At 38.7% G+C, this 20,887-nt stretch overlaps 1 protein-coding gene across 9 annotated transcripts in view; it reads left to right on the forward strand.

Moving 5' to 3' along the window:
* The window catches only part of SOX6 (SRY-box transcription factor 6), a 550,764-nt gene that overhangs the window by 256,116 nt on the left and 273,761 nt on the right, over positions 1 to 20,887 (forward strand). For all 9 annotated transcript variants that reach the window (XM_036763144.1, XM_036763143.1, XM_036763146.1 and 6 more), the window contains exon 4: positions 15,927 to 16,016. In XM_036763144.1, the coding sequence (XP_036619039.1) occupies positions 15,927 to 16,016 (90 nt within the window). The remainder of the gene's footprint in view (positions 1 to 15,926; positions 16,017 to 20,887) is intronic.

Genomic DNA, 20,887 nt, shown 5'->3' on the forward strand with positions numbered 1-20,887 from the left:
CTCTGCCACTTTCTTTCTGTGTGAAGGTGTAAGTTATTGTCCCTTTCTGGGTATCATTATCTTCCCCTGTAAAATCAGAGGGTGTTATAAGATGATGCCAATGTCTTTTCTAGCTCTAAATCCTGTGATTCTTTGACTAGGTATAAAGGTCCTTCAATTAAATTGATTCAATTGAACAAATCTTCAGTGTCTAGTATTTACATGTCACTTTGCTATTGTAACCAGAAGGTGTTACTACAAGGCACAGTTTGGAGGTAGTGTAGAAAACAGAACTGAAAGTAAAAGATTTAGTCTTCTGACACCCCATTCCTAACAGGTAAGGGTCCCAGGTAGATACTTTACAGACCTCTTTCCAGTAGACTGCCCTGGAGGTGTGACCTTCCCTTGGCCCACACCTCTACCCCACCCCTTGCTTGAAGACCAGAGATTCCCTGAAGCACCTCAGCTATAAGCCACACCTAAATCTAGTTCAACAATGACTCATTTTTTAGCCTAAGGTAAAGGAAAGGAGGAAAAAAAATAACCTGAATCTAATTTAGTTCTGCCTTTTGTGAAGTTCACACAAAATTATTAATTAAAACCATAAGGTTTTCTCTTACTTTCAGCTCAGAACCCCCTAGCCATTTCAGGCCTATCTACTTTGGACTAAGATGCAAACCTCTGTCCTTATTGAATTCTGTGTATTCCCAGCTACTCACTGACATCCTCCATTGTCCTCTCTTCCTCTCTACCCCAAGTAATAAACAGACATTCATCACAAAGAAATTATAATTGGTTGTGGCTTTTATATAAAACAAAATCAGGAAATAGAAATAGCTTAAAGAGATGAAGTCATCTGCAACAGGCATTGGGGGGAATTGGGGGAGTTAAAAACCTTTTTTTAGCTCTCAAAAGGGACAGACACAGCTCTGACACAGTCTTGAGTTTTGTAACTGTTATTACAAAATGCTTGCAAAGACTTATCTATCCCTCTGCAGGACCTCCATTATGCTGTGGCCTCTCTGCTGCCACTAATAACTCTTCTCTTGGCCTCTGTCTGCTCTCCATTCCTGCTGCAGTCTCATTCAAAAGCCCTAATGCAGTGGAACAACTTCTCCCAAGCAAGAGTTTATGCTAATCTCAGTGCCTTCTAGGTTGGGAAGAAAAGACTATATGGGACTATTTGGGTCTTATTTCTAGTTCAATGGAAAATCAGTCTGATTACCCAATCATCTTCAGCACAACATTACACATATATGTAAATAGAAAGTAAATGTAAGGCATTACAAGGTAATTTCCAGAAGGAGAGGGCACTGACAAATTTGGGATATGACGAAAGCCATCTAGGTGTGGGAATTGACATCTAAGCTATGCTACGAAACAGAGATTCTAAAAGATGGCAGACCATCTCAGAGGGAGTCTACAGAGAGGGTTGCATTTCAGTTGGTACTCCCGACTCAGATTTTAGCTGCCCCATTAGGTTTTTTGTTACTGTTTTTCCTTACAAAACACAGCTTTGCTAGATTTCATATTGTGTTTTATTGGGTCTTGCATACATGTTCTTTTCTTCCTATCGTGGGTGTGGTTGTTTCCTTTCTATTCCCTACGCCATAGCTTCAGTCAGATTCCTTGCCTAATGATTTACCTGGGAGAAAACCGCTTTTCCATTCTGATATCAGTGATTAGGTCTGTCTTACCACTAAATGGTTAGAAGCTGAGACACTTGATGGGGTGTCTTTGGCAAGGCCAAATCTCAGTCATTTGAAATTGCCAATGTGACATCCCATTGGAACCATGGCTGATTCCATGCCATTAGCGCCGCCCGTTTGCCAGATTTTAAGTGGAAAATCTCAATTACAGGGCTTGTCTTGCAACCTTGCAGTGTCCATTGAAGCAGCTCTTACATTTTCCTGTTTTTAAGAGGACTGGTAAATGGGTGGAATATGTAGAGAGCAGTTCTTGATGGGGAATTTCCATGAGACAGCAGTAGATTACAACGAATAATTTATTATACACTGAATTTTAAAGAAGCTGACTAAACATACATTTACAACTATTTACACTTAAAATGAATGTCTATGATATGTCTATAATAACAATAACTGATATTTATAAAGCACTTTACAATTTTAAAAAGCTCTTTGCATATATTACCTCACTTGATCTACCCAATAGCTCTGTGATGTAGATCCTGCAAATGTTATTACCCCAATTTTACAGATGAAGAAACTGAGGCTATAGGAGGCAAGATTAGACCTCAGCTCTTTCTGACTATGCCACCTAGCTGCTTCATCAGATGGATACGATTTGACTAATTGGAAAAGAAAAGGAAGGCCATCTAAGTGGGCAGAACAATAAGGCTCTTGATGGAGATTAGGCTAGTCTGACTGGAGCAGGAAGTTTATGTTGAGGAGCAGTAGGGAGATAGGGATGGAAAGGTGCGGTGAGGTTGTTGAATGCCAGGGTTAGGAGTCCAAACTTTATTTCTGTAGGCCATAGGGAGACTTTGGTGGTTTTTGAGTGAGAGAGTGATGGGAAGAAAGCAGTATCTTTGGAATATCCATCTGGTTTTGGTGTCTAATGGGATACCTTCTGGAAAATACCTGATGACAGCCTAGTGGATTTACGGAGTACATTTCCCAATTGCTCTCTACCCTTCATCTCACTGCTTAGGTAAGGCAGAACAAGTATTGCTGTGTTCATTTTATGGGAAGGAACCTCTTTGCATTGAGCTTAGAAACTATACAATTGTGTTAAAATGATATTCATGTTTTGATTTCAACAACTCTTTCAGTGGAAAGAGCACTGGCTTGGGAACCCAGAGGCTGGGCTCTGCCACCAATTTAAATGTGCATGACCTTGGCCAAATAATGTTGTCTCAATTTAATCTTCCACAAAATGAGGATGTTGGGGGGAACTGGACAGAAACTCACTTCTCTTTCCTCTACACTCTTCCTTGATGACCTCATCTATTCCCATGAGTTTAATTATCACTTCTAATATAAATGACTTCAGATCTTTTTTTTTTTTTTACCCCAGCCCCTACCAAGAACTCCACTTCCATTTTTCCAACTGTCTGGTTGTAATTGTCATTTCAAATTCAATGTGATGAAAATTAAGCCCAATTTGCCCCAAGCCCACCCCTCCCCATAATGTCAATATTTCTTTTTCTGGCAATTATCACCATTCCAGTTATATGCACTCCTAAACTTGGAGATAACATTTGATTCCTTTCCTCCTCATCTCATATCACTAATTACTAACTCTTATAGCATCTTCCTTCCCATGGTCTCTCTCAATGATCCCATCTCCTGACTTCCTGGTCCTACTGCAACTACCTTTGTTCTCATGCCCTAATTTTAAAGCTTTGTAAATCTCCATGTGCCCTAGAAGATGTGCCCGAGAAGTATGAGGTATTATTTGTGTTCTCATATAAAGTACTATAATGGCTTCCTAGCTGGTCTTTCTACCTTTATTATTCTCCCTCTCATCCACCACCTTGATGCCTATGAAATCTTTCTAACATATTGCCGTGATCAAAGGCCTTAAGGGGGTTTCTACTGAATCAATCCAAAATGTCTAATTCTGATATTTGAGGGCCTTTGTATTCTGCCTCCAACCTATTTTTTCCAGCCTTATCTCATATTACTTCGCATCACATCCTCTGTGTTTTAATTAAACTGGACTACCCTAAACCAAGCTATTGTCTTGTCCATTTTTGCCTCCTTAGGTATCCATACCATCCGTTATGCCTGAAAACCCCACATGCCTCAGAGGAAACCCTTCCCTTCCTTTGAGGCCTGGCTCAGGTGCCTCATTTTTGAAGCTTTTGATGACTCTCCCTGGGAAAGTGAACCCTTCCTCTTCCAATTCCTCATGGTGCCAGATCTCGCCTGTGCTTTTCTCTTACTGGTAGAGATGGTAAGAGTACCATCAGGGTTATTTGTGAATAATACATCCTTACTATAAGGTTGTAAGCTTCTTGGAAGTACCACCTCTGTTTGCTCTGTTTGCATGCCATATAGCGAGGTCTGCACCAGAAGGCCCTTAGTGAACATGTATAGCCCAGCCCTTCTAGCTCTGACGTTGGGTGATACATTTTCACCTTTCTGACATTCTCCTTTACTGGAAGCATAAAGGAGTTAGTTTTGGAAGGACCATCCTTAGAGCTCTAGGCACCATGTTGTTTGTAGAAAGCAGAGAAGAGACTCCTCCTCCAGGCCTGTGGAGATGAATGTTCATGTATACCAAGCATGTAAGGAATTCTTTTTAAAGGCATCAAACAGTGTGGTAGATTAAAAACAAAAACAAAATAAAACAAACAAAAAAAAAAACCAATGCAGGAAAAGCATCCAGTGAATAATATTAGAGATATTGAAGGCAGCATTAGGTATACTGTTATTTAGGCATGCGTTATTTTTCTTCTCATTGCCTGGCATCTGACCATTCCACTGACATCTCAGAGAATTGTCACATATATACAAACACAGCTATAACTAGACATTTTTGTATCTAGAGATAGGCATCATAAAAATCTAGTGAAAGCAGCATGAAAAGTATCCTCATTGGAGGATGGTGGTGGGAATCACCCTATGCTGGGGAGAATAAGACCTCAAAGAGATGTCTTGAGGGTGTTGCTCAGTGGAGACTGCCATGAAGGGGGGGAGGATGCAGAGTATGATCAGCAGGGGACAAGGGAGGAGTTCATCCCAGGCCTCTATCTGGTAATTTCCTATTTTCATTAATCATTCTTATCAGCTCAGTGCCAAGTGCTGTTCTAGGGTGCTGAAGGACTGCAAGAGTCATGAGTGCCCTCCAAATTTGGCACCCTAGGGCAAAGCTCTAATCTCCCCACCTTAGTTGTGGTTTGTGTGTTTACACATGTATGTATTTGTGTATGTATGCATGCATGTGTATGTGCATACACACATATGCATATAATGTATCATTTAGCAAAATACTTGTGGAATTAACATTTTCCTGGAAGAACCAGATCTGCCTTAATGACCAAATAGTTTTAAGGCAGCCAGCAAAAGTGAATTTTACAGGAACCAAATCTATTTCTTCACACCGATCCTGCCTGTTTTACTTGAGTACTGAGTCATTAGCATGTTTATAATAGTTCTAATTTAGCACAACATTTTCTGAATTTTATCCTTGAGTCATTTACAAATTGTTCATATTGAGTAAACAAAGGAAACAGATTGCATTTTATACTTAGTAATTTATCTGAAAGCAGAGGGGAGGGTTAATTGTTTGAAAGTTTTGCTCTGTTTGGGGAAGTAAGCCTCCTCTTGCATTGCTTGGCATACAATGCATTTCCCCCCACCCGCATTTCTGGAAAAAAAAATTTGCCATGGAGCAAAATGAAAAATGAGGAGCAGGACGGGATTGGCCCCTCCCCAAGGGGCGTGGGGAGCAGAATTGGAGCTGGCACGGGGTGAACTCCAACAGTTGGTGCATTCCTTAATGATCCGGTGCTAGAGAAGTCCAGCTCTCCCTGGCCCAGCATCTGTGTTGATGTTGATATCAGCGCCCCACTGTATGGGAAAAGCATGCTTTCTCTCATTGCTTGGCTAAAAATAGCGTGGAATATAGCATTGTATGAGTTATTTTCGGATAACAAAAACATTTAGGGGGTTAAAGGTTTGGCTTCTTGATTGAAAAAGGTCAGTGGTATAGCTTATGCTGCTTTTTGCAGACTGAATTTTTTTTTCTCAAGTTTGCAATCCATTCAAACTCTTCTCAGACAAGCTGTTTTAGGTCCATTTGGTTCGACCTGCCAAACCTTCTCTCTAGTATGACTTTCCCATCAGACTTTCTCATAACACAGGGGGCTGGCCTGGAAAGGGCTACCATCTCTACCCTTGTGCTCTCCTATGGAAATTCCTTTGCTTCATTGGAAAGGGGTGGAGATGGGGACGGACGTCAGGGAGCCACTCGGTATGTTATTGTGAGTTCAAAATGAAACTGGCACATTTTTGGTGTCTAATTATTTTTAGTGAGCTTGGAGAGTTTTAATTAAAATTTAAGAGAGCCCTCCAAGCTCTCCAAGCTCCAATTTTCTCATACTGTATTGTGGCCCACTTGTCACAAAAAAAGGGTACAGTAAGGCTCAGGCAGAGTCTTGCAGTCTTTGTGTGTCCTGATGAAGACTATGGTGCTGGCTAGCCAGCAAGGCCTGAATGCACATTATTAGCATCAAGAATTTCTGAGAAGGCACAAGGACTTTTGGATAGTCATCATTGAGCTTGGAGACACTCAAGATTGTTCATGCTGGAGAGTTGGAATTCCTGAGTAAAAGAGAAAAAGAGCCTTCTAGTGATTTATTAGGGGACTTAGGAAGCGGAGGGTGAACCACACAAAAGGAGAGAAACTGTTGCTTTTCACTCGGTAACATTTGAAAGAGATTCACCATGTCATTTTTCTAATGAGTTAGCATTCCTAATTTTAAGTATCTCTTTGAGGCAAAAAGAATAATGGTGTGTGTGCTCACGAGTAAAGGATTTAAAAGTTCCACTAAGATGGTTACCATTTCTCCTCTACTCCTCCCCCTCCCCCTTTGCATTTTAACAGTAATCTGTCTGGCTCTGTCTTACTTCTATTTTTTTTTATTCCAGTTTAAACACCCCATCCTCGTACATGGTAAACAGCCTTGTTAACTGAGAGCAGTTGTGAAAGATTCCCTTCAAATCACTGTTGAGTCTGGGAAGGCAGTCTCTCAAATGCCTTCACTTCCAATTTTCTCTTACACTATGAGCATTAATTATTAGCAGATGAAAGCATGGAAATTCACCAGGCAATGATGAAGCTTCCTGGACTCAGTCTAACTGGGAAGATTGAAACCCAGGTACTCACAGAGAGTAAACATTGCTCGGCAACCCAATATTCTGCCTTCGGGCTGGTTTTTGATTAGTTCTGAATTATACCTACCTCTATTATTGCAACCAAACTTTATTGAAAAAGTAAGAAATATATAATTGGTGTGTGAAAGGAGAATAGAGCCACAGTGACCTACAATATACCTTCAGGACATTTGGCCAGTTTTCTATCCTTGAAGTAAAAGGCAGCAGGCATTGTGGTTCAATGTTTGGGTTTTGATGACCTTTTTTTTTTTTTGGTTTTATAAAATCTACCAAATCATAAACGCATAAATATTTGTGTTGTCATCTAAGCTCCTTCTTTTAAAATAAGTTTGCTACTTTTCCTTTTGCCCCTGAGATACAGTATTATGGTTTAATTCGGACATACATATTATCATGATTAAAGGCCATGACATATATTTTTTTTAATGATATAGAGCTGTGCTAAGTAGTTCTTTATCTCAAGGAAATCTGGAGGGCAGAAATTTCCCCAAAGGCCTGCAATCTTACTGCTATTTTTTTAACTGAAGAGAGCTCTATCAGTCAGGATCTTCACGACTTGCTTGCACATATACTCATGGAGTTTAGAAGCTTGAAGGGATCATTAAAGGAGCATGGAGACCAACCCTCTGATTTGACAGATGAGGAAACTGAGACCCTGGGGGAATAGGGAATGACTTGTCCAAGGTTTTAAAGTAAGATGGTAGTGCCCCAGATAAAAAGATGGACCAGGCTGCCATACCATTTCATGGATGTTTCCCACACTGCTATGTATTATTAGTTGCTTTAAAGTCAGCTGCATGGAACATAGAGATCTCTGCAGAATACTTCCAAGAGAATTTTTGGTTACTTAATGCTTTTCATTAAGGAGCCCATGTGGCTTCTGAGTTAAATTCAGTCTGTGCTGTCCTACCCCTTAGTGTGAATGCTGTGAAAACTTTGTTCTTTTTACTGTCTTTAGCTTTTTAGCTTTGCTGCCTTCTATGCATGATCAGAACATGATAAAACCTCAGAAGCTGCTTGGGAAAGTTGGTGCCCTGTTAATGAAATGGGAGGATGAGTCACAAGGGATCCCTATCTATGATTAGTGTCCACACCTTGCTTTTGTTTTGAAGGAGATTTAATTCTATTCATTTTATGTGTTGTTGTGTCTCCACACTGTTCATTGATTCACTCCAAGGAACAGAGCTATTATCAATAACAGCAATAGAACATTGGTCTCTTCCTTAATTTAAATTCTCCCCTTTTCCTGATCTGATTGCAGTGGAAAGAGAAGACCTGAGTTCAAATGTTAACTTTGTATCTTAGTACCTGTGTGACCTTAGAGACATCATTTTCTTTCTCTGGTTCTAAGTATTGTAATATATAGATTAAGGAGGTTGGCCTCAATGACCTCTAATGTCCTTCTGGCACTAAATCTATAATCCTGTGACATTTACTTCTTAACCCTCTCCACTTTACAACGTAGACTGGAGGTCCCCTCCAGCTCTCGGGTTCTGTGATTCCTGGTTCCTTTCTACCAACTGTTATAGACCCTGCACAGAATAGCTGGATGGATTATGGAAAGAGCCCTGGATCTCTCGGTCAGAGAAACTGGGTTCTGCCTCTTACTAGTATGACCTAGTGCAAGTCACTTAACCTCTTTTGGTCTCAGTTTCCTCATCTGTAAAATCAGAGGATTGGATAAGACCAACCTCTAGAGTTCCTTCTAATTTTAAATTTCATGATTCTAGCCAGGATGGTTTAAAGTAAATAAAATGGCATAAATAGCTATGGCATAAAACAGCTATGCTTTTTTTTTCCCAGTATATATATCCAATTTGTAACAAAGGAAAGAATTAGGCAAAGCTGGTTAAACAAGGTAACCATGCCGGACAATGTATGCCAAACTCCCTGCCCATAGCCCCCACTTCTCTACTGAGAGGAAGGATCAGTAATTTATTGTATGTTCTCTGGAGGCAGGATTGGTCTTTGGCTACTCTTTAGTGTTATTTTTGTTTGTATTATTTTAGTCAACACATATAATCTTTTGACTTTGGTTACTTTGTTTTGGATTAGTTCATGTGGATTTCCTTGAATTTGTCTAAATCCTCATATTTGTAATTTCTTATGGCCCAATAATATTCTATTGCATGAACACAACATGGTTTGTTCAGCTCTTTCCCAGATGATAGGCAGCTGCTTCGTTCTGTCTCATTTGGGAATCTCCTAGACATTGTCAAGATTGTGTATATTGATCTGAGTTCAGATTCCACCTTGGACATTTGCTGGCCGACTGGACCCTGGTTGAGTCAAATAACCTATCTGAACTTTAGCTTCCTTATTTACACAATGGTGCATCTAGCGCACAAGATTAATGTGAACATCAAATGAGATAATGTATATCAAGATTCTGTCCTGCCCCTCTTCTGTTCTCTTTCGATATTCTTTTTGGGTAAAGTCATCAGCTGCTATGGGTTCAATTAGCATCTCTATTCAGATAGATCATGGTTCTATATAGCCAGTTGAATCACCAGTTGCCTTTTGGACATTTCAAATGGAACGTCCCATAAGTATTTATCACTCATGTTCAGAAGAAGACTTTGTTCTTCCCCGACCCCCCCCCCCCAATTCATCCCTCTTCTGAACTTCCTTATTTCCATCAAGGATACCACCAGCCTTCTGGTTACTCAGATTTCAACATTACATCACCGTAGCTCCTCATTTTCACTCTCTTCCTACCACGTCCAATTAGTTTCCAAGTCTCGTAAATCTCATCTCTACGACATCTCTCACATCTGTCCCTTTCTCCCCACTCACAGGCTGTTATCCAAGTTCAGGTTATCATCGTTCCTCATTGACACTGTTGTTAGAGACTCCTGATTGATCTTGCTTCCTCACATCTCTCTGCTCTCTAAGCAACCCTTTATGTGGCTTCTGTAGTAGTATTCCCAGAGCACAGCCTGGCTGTGTCACTCCTATGCTCAGTAAACTTCAGTGGCTCCATATTAACTCTGGAATCAAATACTATTAGCTCTGGACATTAAAAACCTTTCACAACCTGGTTGCAGCCTACTCTGCCAGTCTAATTATACAGTAGTATGGTCCATCCAAAGTGACCTCACTGTTCCCCTCAGTACTTACCTCTGTTCTGTTGCACAGGTTGTCCTTCATGCCTGGAATACACTTCACTCTCATTTCTTTTTCTTAGAATTCCTAATAATTTTCAAAGCTCAAGTCGAACACCTCTTTTTACACGAACCCTTTCCTGGTCACTTTCAGCAGCTTGTGTTTCCTTCTTACCCTATTACCCCATATTTATTTTGTATATATTTATACATGTATACGTGGTACATATTGTCTCCCTGATATTAGTTAAGCCTCTTGAGGGTAGGGCTTGTTTCATTTTTGTTGTTGTATCACTAGCATATAGCGCAGTGCCTGGGACATAGGAGGTGTTCACAAGAACAAAAAAGAGATTGCTGATTAATTAATTAATTAAAAGGCTTTACAAACCTTAAAATACTGTATCAATATAAACTATTGTGCTTGTCATTGTTGTTGTGCTGGCAGTGGAGGCCATCCACGAATGATACTAAGAGTTTTCACAGAGATTTCACAAGAATTTTCATTGAAGAAAGCTACCCAGAGGCCACTATGCTCTTCAGCCTCAGTCTCTCTCTCTGTGAAATGGTGGCAGGGAAAAACAGACTAATTCAGAGAGATGTGGTGAAGCTTAGTTTTCTGTTATGAATATAAAACTCTTTGTAGTTGTTAAGCATGATTCCTTGTGTTTTTTTCTTTAATATAGTGCAGCAAGGAAGAATGGGAACTTATTGTGAGTTGTGTGACATTTGAAATATTTGTTCTTGATGGCTGCATAGTTTTGTTTTTCTCCCATGATGTCTCAACACATATTCCCTGGGGCTCCTGAAGATTTCAGGCATATTTATAGAAACAAGAGACATATCATAGACTGTTTTACATGTCTGCCTAGTTTATGAATTTTCAGTGAAATTTGCTATCATTATTAATAAGTCCTATGCTTTTGTCTTCTGTCATTGGGTGGATGTATCCTACTTGGATTGTATGCAAAGGAACTGTTTTAGCATTTATATCAGTAATAATTATCAGCTTAGTATATTGTTACAACATGTTTGGAAAGTAGCTTATAAAAATAACAAGGCTGTGGAATATATCAAGATGAAGACAGCTCAGTTGATCATACTTATTACTGATAGGGGTGTTATAAATATACCACTCTGTGCTGTAACATTTTAGTATGTCTCAAAAAGTCAGACCCAATTTGAAATAATAATCTCTGACAGTCCTGGCTTTGAAGATTCGCTGCTGCACTCTCAAACTTGGGCTCTTTTTTCTGTGTGACTTGAACATAAAAAACAAACCTGTACAGAGTGCAAAATGCCCACCCTGTTTCTGAATTTCAAAGAATACAGTAAGAGCCGCTTGGGTAAATTAAAGACAATTGGAAACTGTGCCTGCCTGCCTTTGTTGGAAGGTCACTCAGAGTCCAGCTCCTGATCTGGGGGAGATCACTTGTTGAAGGTAATGTGGAATTTTAAAAGAAAAAAAAAGGAAAGGAAAGAAGGAAGAAAGAAAGAGAAGGGGGATAGAGGGAAGGAGGGAGGAAGGAAGAGAAATAAAGGCAGAGGAATAAATAAAGGAAGAAAGGAAGAGAAAGAGAAAAAACAAAAAAGAATCCAGGGAGAAAAGGAAGGAGAACTTACCCTTGATAGAATCAAGCTGACTTCCATTTAGAAAGGACTTCAGGCCTCATCTGTGAGAGACAGCTAGCAGGGTTGTTCTCCATCACCCATCTCATGACATTGAGCTGGATTCCATCCATTCTTTGGCTGATTGATCATGCCATGGACAAATGTTAATTGTTTTCATCAACGCTTTCCAATCATGAGTGTTCTTTCATCTCTTACCTAGGGCTCACCTTCTCTTTCAGTGACTTATTTATCTTCCAACAGTCTTTTTAGAGGCCACCTTGACCACACTGTCACCCTGACAAACTCAAGAAATAAGTTAAAGTGATATTCACTAGTATGGGGGTGGGGGAACTATGAAGGGGAAGAGGTTGGGTTTTGTTGCATGTGACTGCTTGAAATCTTATTTTTAAAAAGAAAGCTCTCAAAATGTCACCACTTTGGATTTTAAAGTATTATGACTGTCCAAGAAAAGAGATGCCTTCTTTCTATGGGGGATTTTATTTGCCTCCATGTTTTCAACTTTTACCTTTATACGTGGACTCAGAGGTGTTTTCAATTCTTCCAGCAAATTCCAAAGTATTTCTTGTGTGGCATCATCTGTCTTTACCCCATGATCAAAGAACTTCACTCCTCTCAAAATGATTAAGGACCATTTTACATCTTTGATTGATTATTAGATTGATTCATTCAGTCCAGCTGTCTGAGCCTTCTGTGATTATGATAATTTGGGTGGAGGTGGAAAAGGCACCCTCACACTTATAGGTACTTGTTTCATTCTGTTTTTATGTTCTTAGTGTCTGGCATAGCACCATATTAGATGCTTAATAAGGGCTTGATTTATGAGTCCCTTCTGAGCTCCATACCTACCTTGTCAGCCTCCTATAAACTATCTTTGTCTGGATGTTCTAAAGATATCTCAAAGTTGACATGGCTAAGAACAAGCTTATTGTCTTTCCCACCCCAACTTGCTCCCCTTCTGAGTTCAATATTATTAATCTTTAGACTCCCATGTTTGCAATTTCAATCTAGTTCTTCCCTTTCCCTCATCCTGTACCACTTCATTTCCAAATCTTGTTAATTCTACCTTCACATCATTTCTTCATGTCAATTATTTCTTTTCTATTTCCATTGCCAGAACGTATATGTATGTGTATACACATATATACACATAAACATATACATATATAATACCTTGGAAATAAGTATATATACAAATATATATACATATATATATATATGTATATATATATATATGAAGGTAGATTACATATGTATGTATGTTAAGCAAATTACTTAACCTCTATTTGCCTTATTCTATTGAAGAAGGAAATGGCAAACCGCGCCAGTATCTTTGCCAAGAAAATCCCATGGACAGTATGGTCCACAGGGACATGAAGAGTTGGACACAACTGAATGAGTGAATGACAGCAACAATATACATATATGTTTATTACCAGCAGTGTAACTTTCTTCATATCCATTCTCTCCTCTCATCCATCCAGTGTCAATCTATCCTTCATATTGATATGACAACGATCTTTCTTATGCATATATATGATCATAGGAACATAGACTTTAAAGCCAAAAGGGATGTTAAAGGTCATCTTAACCACTTTGTAGATTGTGTTCTGCTCTACTAAAATATTTTTAGTATCTTTGTTGTCTAGAAGTTGTCCTTGTTCATCATTTAAGGTCTTCCATGATCTAGTACTAAAGTCTATTTCTAGGCTTATCTCATAATATTCACAGCCACTTACTTTAGCCTCCAGCTAATCTGGATTATTCTATGTACCCAGACATTCCTTACTCACTTTGGCCTCCATGCTTTTGTTTGCATTGTTTGTTGTACTGAAAGTATAGTCCAGCTCAAATGGCATCTCTTTTATGAAATCTCTGACTCCCTCCTAGCTGACAACCACCTTCCCTTTAGACATCACATATTTTCCGATCTTTGGATGCATTTATTATGCTAGTACTATGTATTATAATCATCTATATGAATCATGTCCCAGCTAAGGATGGGGATTGAACAATGCCAAGACACAGAGTTGGAGTGTTTTCTGTGAGGAAGAGTGAAGGTCAATCTAGCTGGATTGTAGAGTACAGGGATGATATTAATATATAATTAATAGCAGTGATTCCAATGGTTCTCAGAGAAAAAGATGTAGAAGGAGTGGGGAAGGTTGAAATGGGAGAGTGTGCACTTCAATCACCCAGGTAGGACAGAAAATGGCTGGGATAAAGAATGGTCCCTGGGAGTGCAGAGCCAAGGGTTTAGCTCCTCCCAGCAATAGCCTCTGGTGGGAGTTATCCAGGCTTGGACTTTGGGAAGGGCTCAGCAGCAATCAGATAAGGAGGCCAAGGGTTCTTAGAGTAGAGGGCAGTGTGGAGTTAGATTTGTTAACTTTCAAATCATCACTGGGAAGGGAGGGAAGTCAAGTCATAACCTGGAGAAAGTTCTGAGGGTTAGAGGGATTGCTGAGTCCCTCACCTGGAGCAGCAGCTCAAATGCTACCTGCTCCTGAAGGAGCTCTTCACCTCTTGGAAGTATGGTCCCTTTCCACCATCCAGGGATGATTTTCAGCTCCCTGGAATATTCATTTCTTGCCTATATTCATAACTGAAGGAAATACTAATGTCTGTTAAAGGTTAATTAAAATAAAGATGTAATTTTTCTTACAATTCAGGTTCATGGACCCCTTGAAATCTGTCCATGGACAGACCTACTGGGCCTATGTGGATCCAAGGTCAAAACCCCTAGCTCTATAGGAAGCTTTTCTTGATCTAGTGTCTTCTCTTCATAATAACCTTGTATTTCATATATATATATGTATATATACATATATATATATATAAAAGAAATACACATACATGTGTTATCTCTTGTTAGCATGTATTCTTGTCAAGTATAGGCACTGTCCTATTTTTTGTCTTTGTATATGTACCTGGAATATAGTAGTTGCTTAATAAATGCTTGTTGATTAATCCATATCTAAAGGGCAGGGATATGCATATGCTAGGTACTTGATCAGTACATTTAATGAATATATGAATGACTCTACTAAGGATTGAGATTTCAAAGATGTAGGGTTCTATCCTTCGTGGAATTTACGTGGCTCTTTTAAAAACTAATATTAAAGTCTGAGAGTTGTGAGCTCTAGCTAAGCAGCTTCAGCTTCAGGGATCCCAAAACGTCAAACATCTGACCCTGAGCATAGTTTCTTCATCTTAAATGTCTGTAATCAGCACAAGTCTATGTCCAGCCCAGTAGAATCTTCTCACTGTCTCTGTGCCCCACATCACTAGAATCCCTGAACTGTATTTACAAAGGCAATATGGTTATGTTAATGGAAGAAGAAAGATTTGTTTTTGTGAGAACAGGCCCGTTGGGTCATTTATGTAAAAAGAGTCACAGCCCCTTCCCCTTAACAGTGGGGTCACATAACTTGACCTTTATCTCTCTCAGTTTCTCTAAGTGGAAACTAATTTTTTTTTATCAAAATTTTCCTTTGGGGTTTTCATTTTGTTGAAGGACTAAATGATTTGAGGTTGAGTGGCTTCTCCTATAAAGTTGTGCCGTTATTACTCAAATACCTCTTGGATTCTAGGTTAAGCTTTATTTTGGTTCAAAAGAAAAAAAACCTTGGATTTAAAGCAGTAACATATGATATGGAAACTCACTGGAAAGAAACACTGAGATGTTTGCTTCCCTTCCCATAAACATAAATATTACTGAATCTTAACAAAAGGATGATAAAATGCCAACAAGCAAGCAATGACAGGTACCTTTTTGGCCTAAATTATGTTTGAAATAGAAAGAAGCAGTCAAGATAAACTTTTCAGTATTTTCAATGATGTCATCAATTAGTACAATTCATTAATCCTTTCTGTGAGGCATTAAAAATTTTTATCAATCTGTGACCTTGGTCAAGTCACTTAACTTTTCTAGGAATGAGAGAGTTAGACTAAATGACTTCTCAGCTCCCTTACAACTTTCAATCTACAATGCTATGGATTTTATCGCAGAAAATACTATACGCACCCAATGTTTGGCTGTTGGAGACTGACCCCTTGGTGGGGGTGGTGGTGCTGGTGACACTGACCATTCCTTTTCCCCTATTGCAGAGAGCAGCAGAATCAGTCTTTCTGTTATTCACACATCAGACAAATTTCTGAAACCTTGCGATTAAAACTCTACTGGTGCAACATACCTCCAGGGAGGCTGCTGAATTTCCCTGAAGCCTTTTTGGAGTAGCTGTTGTAGCTGTGCAAATTTTAAAATAGGAGAGTGACTCTGTGAGCCAGCCTTCTGAATTTATGAGTTTCAAAGACACTCATTAAATTTGTATTTCTTTTTTCTTTGTGGCAGACTCATCCTGCATGGAAAAACTACTTTCAAAAGACTGGAAGGAGAAAATGGAAAGATTAAATGCCAGTGAGCTTCTTGGAGAAATTAAAGGTAGGAGATGCAAAATATCAAATGTACCTATAGTGGATATGTTGTTGTGGCTATCAAAGTTATTGCTGAATACAAGGAAATGTTTATCTTGGGCTCAGTTAAGTCAACAAGCAGTGAGTAAGGAACCTACTATGCACCAGACACTGTACTAATAAGCATTGAGGATACAAAGAAAGGGAAAAAAAATTACCTCTCCTCAGGGAAGTCACAATCTAATGGAGTGTGAGCCCATTCTAATGGGCTAATTCATTACCCTACATGCTCATGGGTCATATTTGTTAAGGGTCTTCTGTATAACAGAAGGCTCTTGACTATTGGGACTAAAAAAATGACAGACACTCTTTCTGGAGCTATAAACATTTTACTCACATGTTTGTTGATTGACTCACATGTTTGTGTTAATATCTTTGTTGATTTATTCAGTGCAAGAGTAATTGTTCTTGAAGTCAGAAAATAAAGAGACCATTAGACCCAGAATCAGGAGGACCTGGATTTGAACCTTGCCTCTGGACACTTTTAGCTCTTTGATGTTTGGGAAATCATTTTAAATTCTCTGAGGTTCAGTCTCTTATCTATAAAATGGGGATAGTCATATCTGCAGTACCTACCCCACATGATTGTAAGTGAGACTCAAGGTAATGGGTAGAAAGTGTCTTGAGTGCAACATGACTGCCAGCTATTATTGGATGACACAATGGGAAGAGTTCTGGCTTTGGTCAGAGGCCGTGAACTGAAATCCTGGATTGACCACTTTACTGCTGCCCGTGCGACTATGGATAGGTCGATTCACAGAAGCCTTAGTTTCCTCAACTAGAAAATAAGGAAGTTGGACAAGATGACTTTTCAGGTTCTTTTCCATTTCCAAATCTATGATTTCATTATTCTTCTGTCCAATGGAATGGCAAGAGTGTTGAATTTAGAATCAGAGGACCTGAGTTCCAATCCTGGCTCTGCTTATTATTATTTTTATAGACAAAGCACCTTCCTTCTCTGCACCTTGTTTCCTCATCTGTATAATGAAAAACAGGTGGACAAGGTGGCTGCCAAGATCCTTTCCATTTTGAAATCTGTGACCCTATGATCACCATGGTCACTCCTGGCTCAACATCTTAATGATCCTATGCCCAAACTCAACAGTCTAATTTATTAGTTAACATTATTTCAGTGACTTAATTTTTGAATGAGAGTTTTTAAGTTATTGTTTTTTGTTTAAATGAGGCAAATGACTGCACCCCTAAATAGAAGATATTTAGAAAATGATAATGAAACAACTAACACGATTTACTGGCTTATTGGGTTTAGATAAGACAGAGTCACAATTTTAGAGTTGGAAGTGATTTTGGTGTCACCCTCCCCACCTTCCCATCACTTTATAGCACAAAGAGTCTGGACTTTCCCAGAGTGACACAGCTAATATGTTTCTGATGAGAGGTTGGAAATGTATGAGATGAAGTTCAGAGGCCTCATGTCTTCAGGCACGTGAATATCTCCATCTTTTAAGGCATATGGTTCCCCATTTTAAATGCTGCTCAAGGCTCATTACTGAATGGGTGCCACTAAAAATATTTTTTTTAAAAAAGTCTTACTGATACCTTTTTTAAAATAAGTCAATAAACCTCTACTAGAATTCTTCTTCCTTTAACAAGCAAAACAAAACAAAACAAAACACAGCAAAACAAAGCAAGTCATTTAATCTGATTGTAAACAACATTCTATACCTGTAGTTCACTCCCTTCCTATCAAGTTTTCCCATCTGTCCTCTGGAGTTAAAGTGATTTGTCAAGAGGATCAAATGAGATAATATTTGTAAAGTGCTTAGTACAGTACCTGGCATACAGTAGGTACTTAAATGCATGTGGCTTTCCTTTCTTTTTCCTTCCCCATTACAATTAATCTGAATTCTGATGTCTTTTAGTATTATTTTCATTCATGTTATTTTGATCCTGCTTTATTCATTCTGAATCAGTTCATAAAAGTTGTTCCATATTTTTTGGAATTCCTCATGTCACTTTTTGGGGTACAAATATACAATAATATTCTATTCCATTCATACCACAATTTGTTTAGCCATTCCTCAGCTGGTAGTTACTGATTTTGTCTTTTGGTTTTTTACTATCACAAAATATGCTGCTATGAATATTTGGTCATATATAGAGCCTTTTTGTGTCTTTGACTGTATTCCCAGTGTATTCTCAGTATTGAGATCAGTGGGTTAAAGGGTATGTGACTTATTTGGCACAGTTTCAAATTGTTCTTTCAGAATATTTGGACCAATTAACAGCCTCACCAAAAGTGTGCTAGTTTGATGTATTTCTCTGGGTACTTCTTTTCCATGAAGTAAATTGAGCTGATTTGATTGTGATAGGAAGCTTGAACCTGACCACGGCTTTCATCATTGAAATACAGTATTTGTGGGCTCTGAGTCAGCATAAGCTTTAACACTAGGTCAAAAGAGACCACTATAAACACCTCTACTCATCCCAATGATGACATAAGGGGAGAACTATCTTGGCCTCAAAACCTCGGCTTAGCAATCACACCATACCACCACCCTTCAATTGGTTCTTTGCTGTTCACTCAATCTACTTACTTTTAAACAATTACTGATTTTTTTTATCATTTTCATATCCAAGTACATCTTTCCCCCTTCCCTACCCAAAGGGACAACCTTATAACACAGAGTAAAAAGAGAGAAAATAAAAAGCATTTCAGCCAAACTAAACAACATATCAGCTGAGTCTGACAGGAAGAAGGAAAGGTATCTTTTCTCATATTTTTTTGGGGGGGGGGCAAGCTTGGTCATTATAATTATGCAGTGTTCAGTTTTGTTGTTGTGGTTATTCTTTGTATTTCCATTATTCCTATCATATATATTGTTTGCCTGGTTCTGCTCACTTCATTTTGCTTTTGTCCTTCTATCTTTCCAACTTCTTTGTTTCTTCAGTCATTTCTTATGGTAAAAAAAATTCTAATATATCTATGCACCACAGTTTATTTAGTTTATTTAGTTTATTTATGTGCTTTGCTACCATAAAAGGATTGCTATGAATTTTTGTTGTATCATGGACCTTAAATTCTATCTTTAACCAACTTGAAGAATTTGATCAGCAATGAGGGGGCCAACCTATTCACTCACACTCCATGTAAGATCCATGGGTTTGGTTGAAGATACATCAGCCTCCTCCCTACCACTTGATTTCCTTAAAAACAAGGAATCTAGATGACATGGTAGATTGAGCAGTGGGCCTGGAGTCAAGGAAGACCCGAGGTCAAATTTGGCTTCAGACACAGACACTATATAACAGTTAGTTATAATAATAATCATGATAATGATTATTATTATATATTCTAGAACAATGGTTCATAGCCTTTTCAAGTAGCAAGATTCTTTTTAAACACCCCATATTTCATAGACATCTACAGGGTAATAGTACTATTATCAATTGACAGAGAATATTTGTGATGAAAAGCTACAATGAATTCAGTACTGTTTTTTGAAATTAATTTGTACTTTTTTCATCACAATTGCATTTGCATTTGTTTGAAAAATAGTAAAACATACATTTGCAAGACAAATTATTAAGTCTACAGAAAGGTTAGTTACTTATTTCCCAATGTGTGTGCAGACCCTGTGCAATAATTCCATGCTTCCTAGGTATTGGCAGCCCAGAGGCTGGGCAGCAGAATCCTACTGGGATTGCTAGTGGCATCCTCCTCCTCTCTGTTTACCATTTCTCCATATAGGATCATTCCTACCTGTACCCTCTTCTTCTGCCTCTGAGCTCTCCATGCCCTCTTCCCCTTACTCTACTGGCAAAGATTGTCCAGGAATGTTGATTCTAGAACTTGATTGTGTCTCTTCTAGGATTTAGTCCCTCTGAGCTCAGAAGTTACTTTTTTCTACTCATCAGTCTTTGAAACCATCTAGGCTTATTTGCTCTTGTTCATTTGTTCCCAGGGGCAATGAAGAACCCTTCTCTGCATTATCCTCATCATTATAGCTTATGTATCTATGATGTCCTTTAAATTATCCTACACTAGCAGATAGCAATCATTGTCAGTAGCATCATTGTCAAACTTGTAGGGAGCGAGCACTACATATTTAAAGGGAGGAAAATTAAGGCAAAGTTGAAAGAGGGTCAGCCTTTAAGTTGGAAAAACCCAGGTTCAAATCCTTCCTTTGTTTATACTAGCTGTGTGACTGAGTGGGTCATTTAACTTCTCATTGGCCTAGACAACTCTCTAACATTATGGATTGTCAATCTGCATTGATAGAAGTTTCTAACCAGGAATGCTCCATGTGTAACACAGGTCTGGCCTAAAATAAAGGGAAAGAGGGAGAGGGGACCCTGTTAATTTGAATACTTAGTGAGAGAAAAAAGCTTTATTTTTCAAAGTAGCAATTCAGTTCCAGTTTAATAAGCATTTGTGACCTATTATAAGCAAAGGATAGACCCTTCTCTTTCCTTATCTATAAAATGGGGATAATAATATTGTGAGTGAAGTGCTTTACAAACATTCAAAACTTCTAAGATGTAAGTCATCATAATGATGAGTGGGGAGCTAGAGTTTTTATTTCTTACACTCTTGGTGTGGAAACTCCCTTCCACAATGTAGATTGGAAATTTGCCTGTGAGTTAATAGGTTGAGGGAGTTGCCTGGGGTCACTGAGAGGTGAAATTACTTGTCACAGAGCTGCTTTGTCTCAGAAGCAGGACTTGGCCCTGGACCTTTTTGGCTTTAAGGCTTGTCTAATAAGACTATTATGCATGTTGCCTCTTATAATTAATAATAGTAATATCTTAGCATTTCCTGACACATAGGATTTCCTAAATTTGTAATAGTCTCCAGTATACGATACTCTAATTGTT

The sequence above is a fragment of the Trichosurus vulpecula genome, chromosome 6 (genome assembly GCF_011100635.1).
Source record: "Trichosurus vulpecula isolate mTriVul1 chromosome 6, mTriVul1.pri, whole genome shotgun sequence".
Lineage (NCBI taxonomy): Eukaryota > Metazoa > Chordata > Mammalia > Diprotodontia > Phalangeridae > Trichosurus > Trichosurus vulpecula.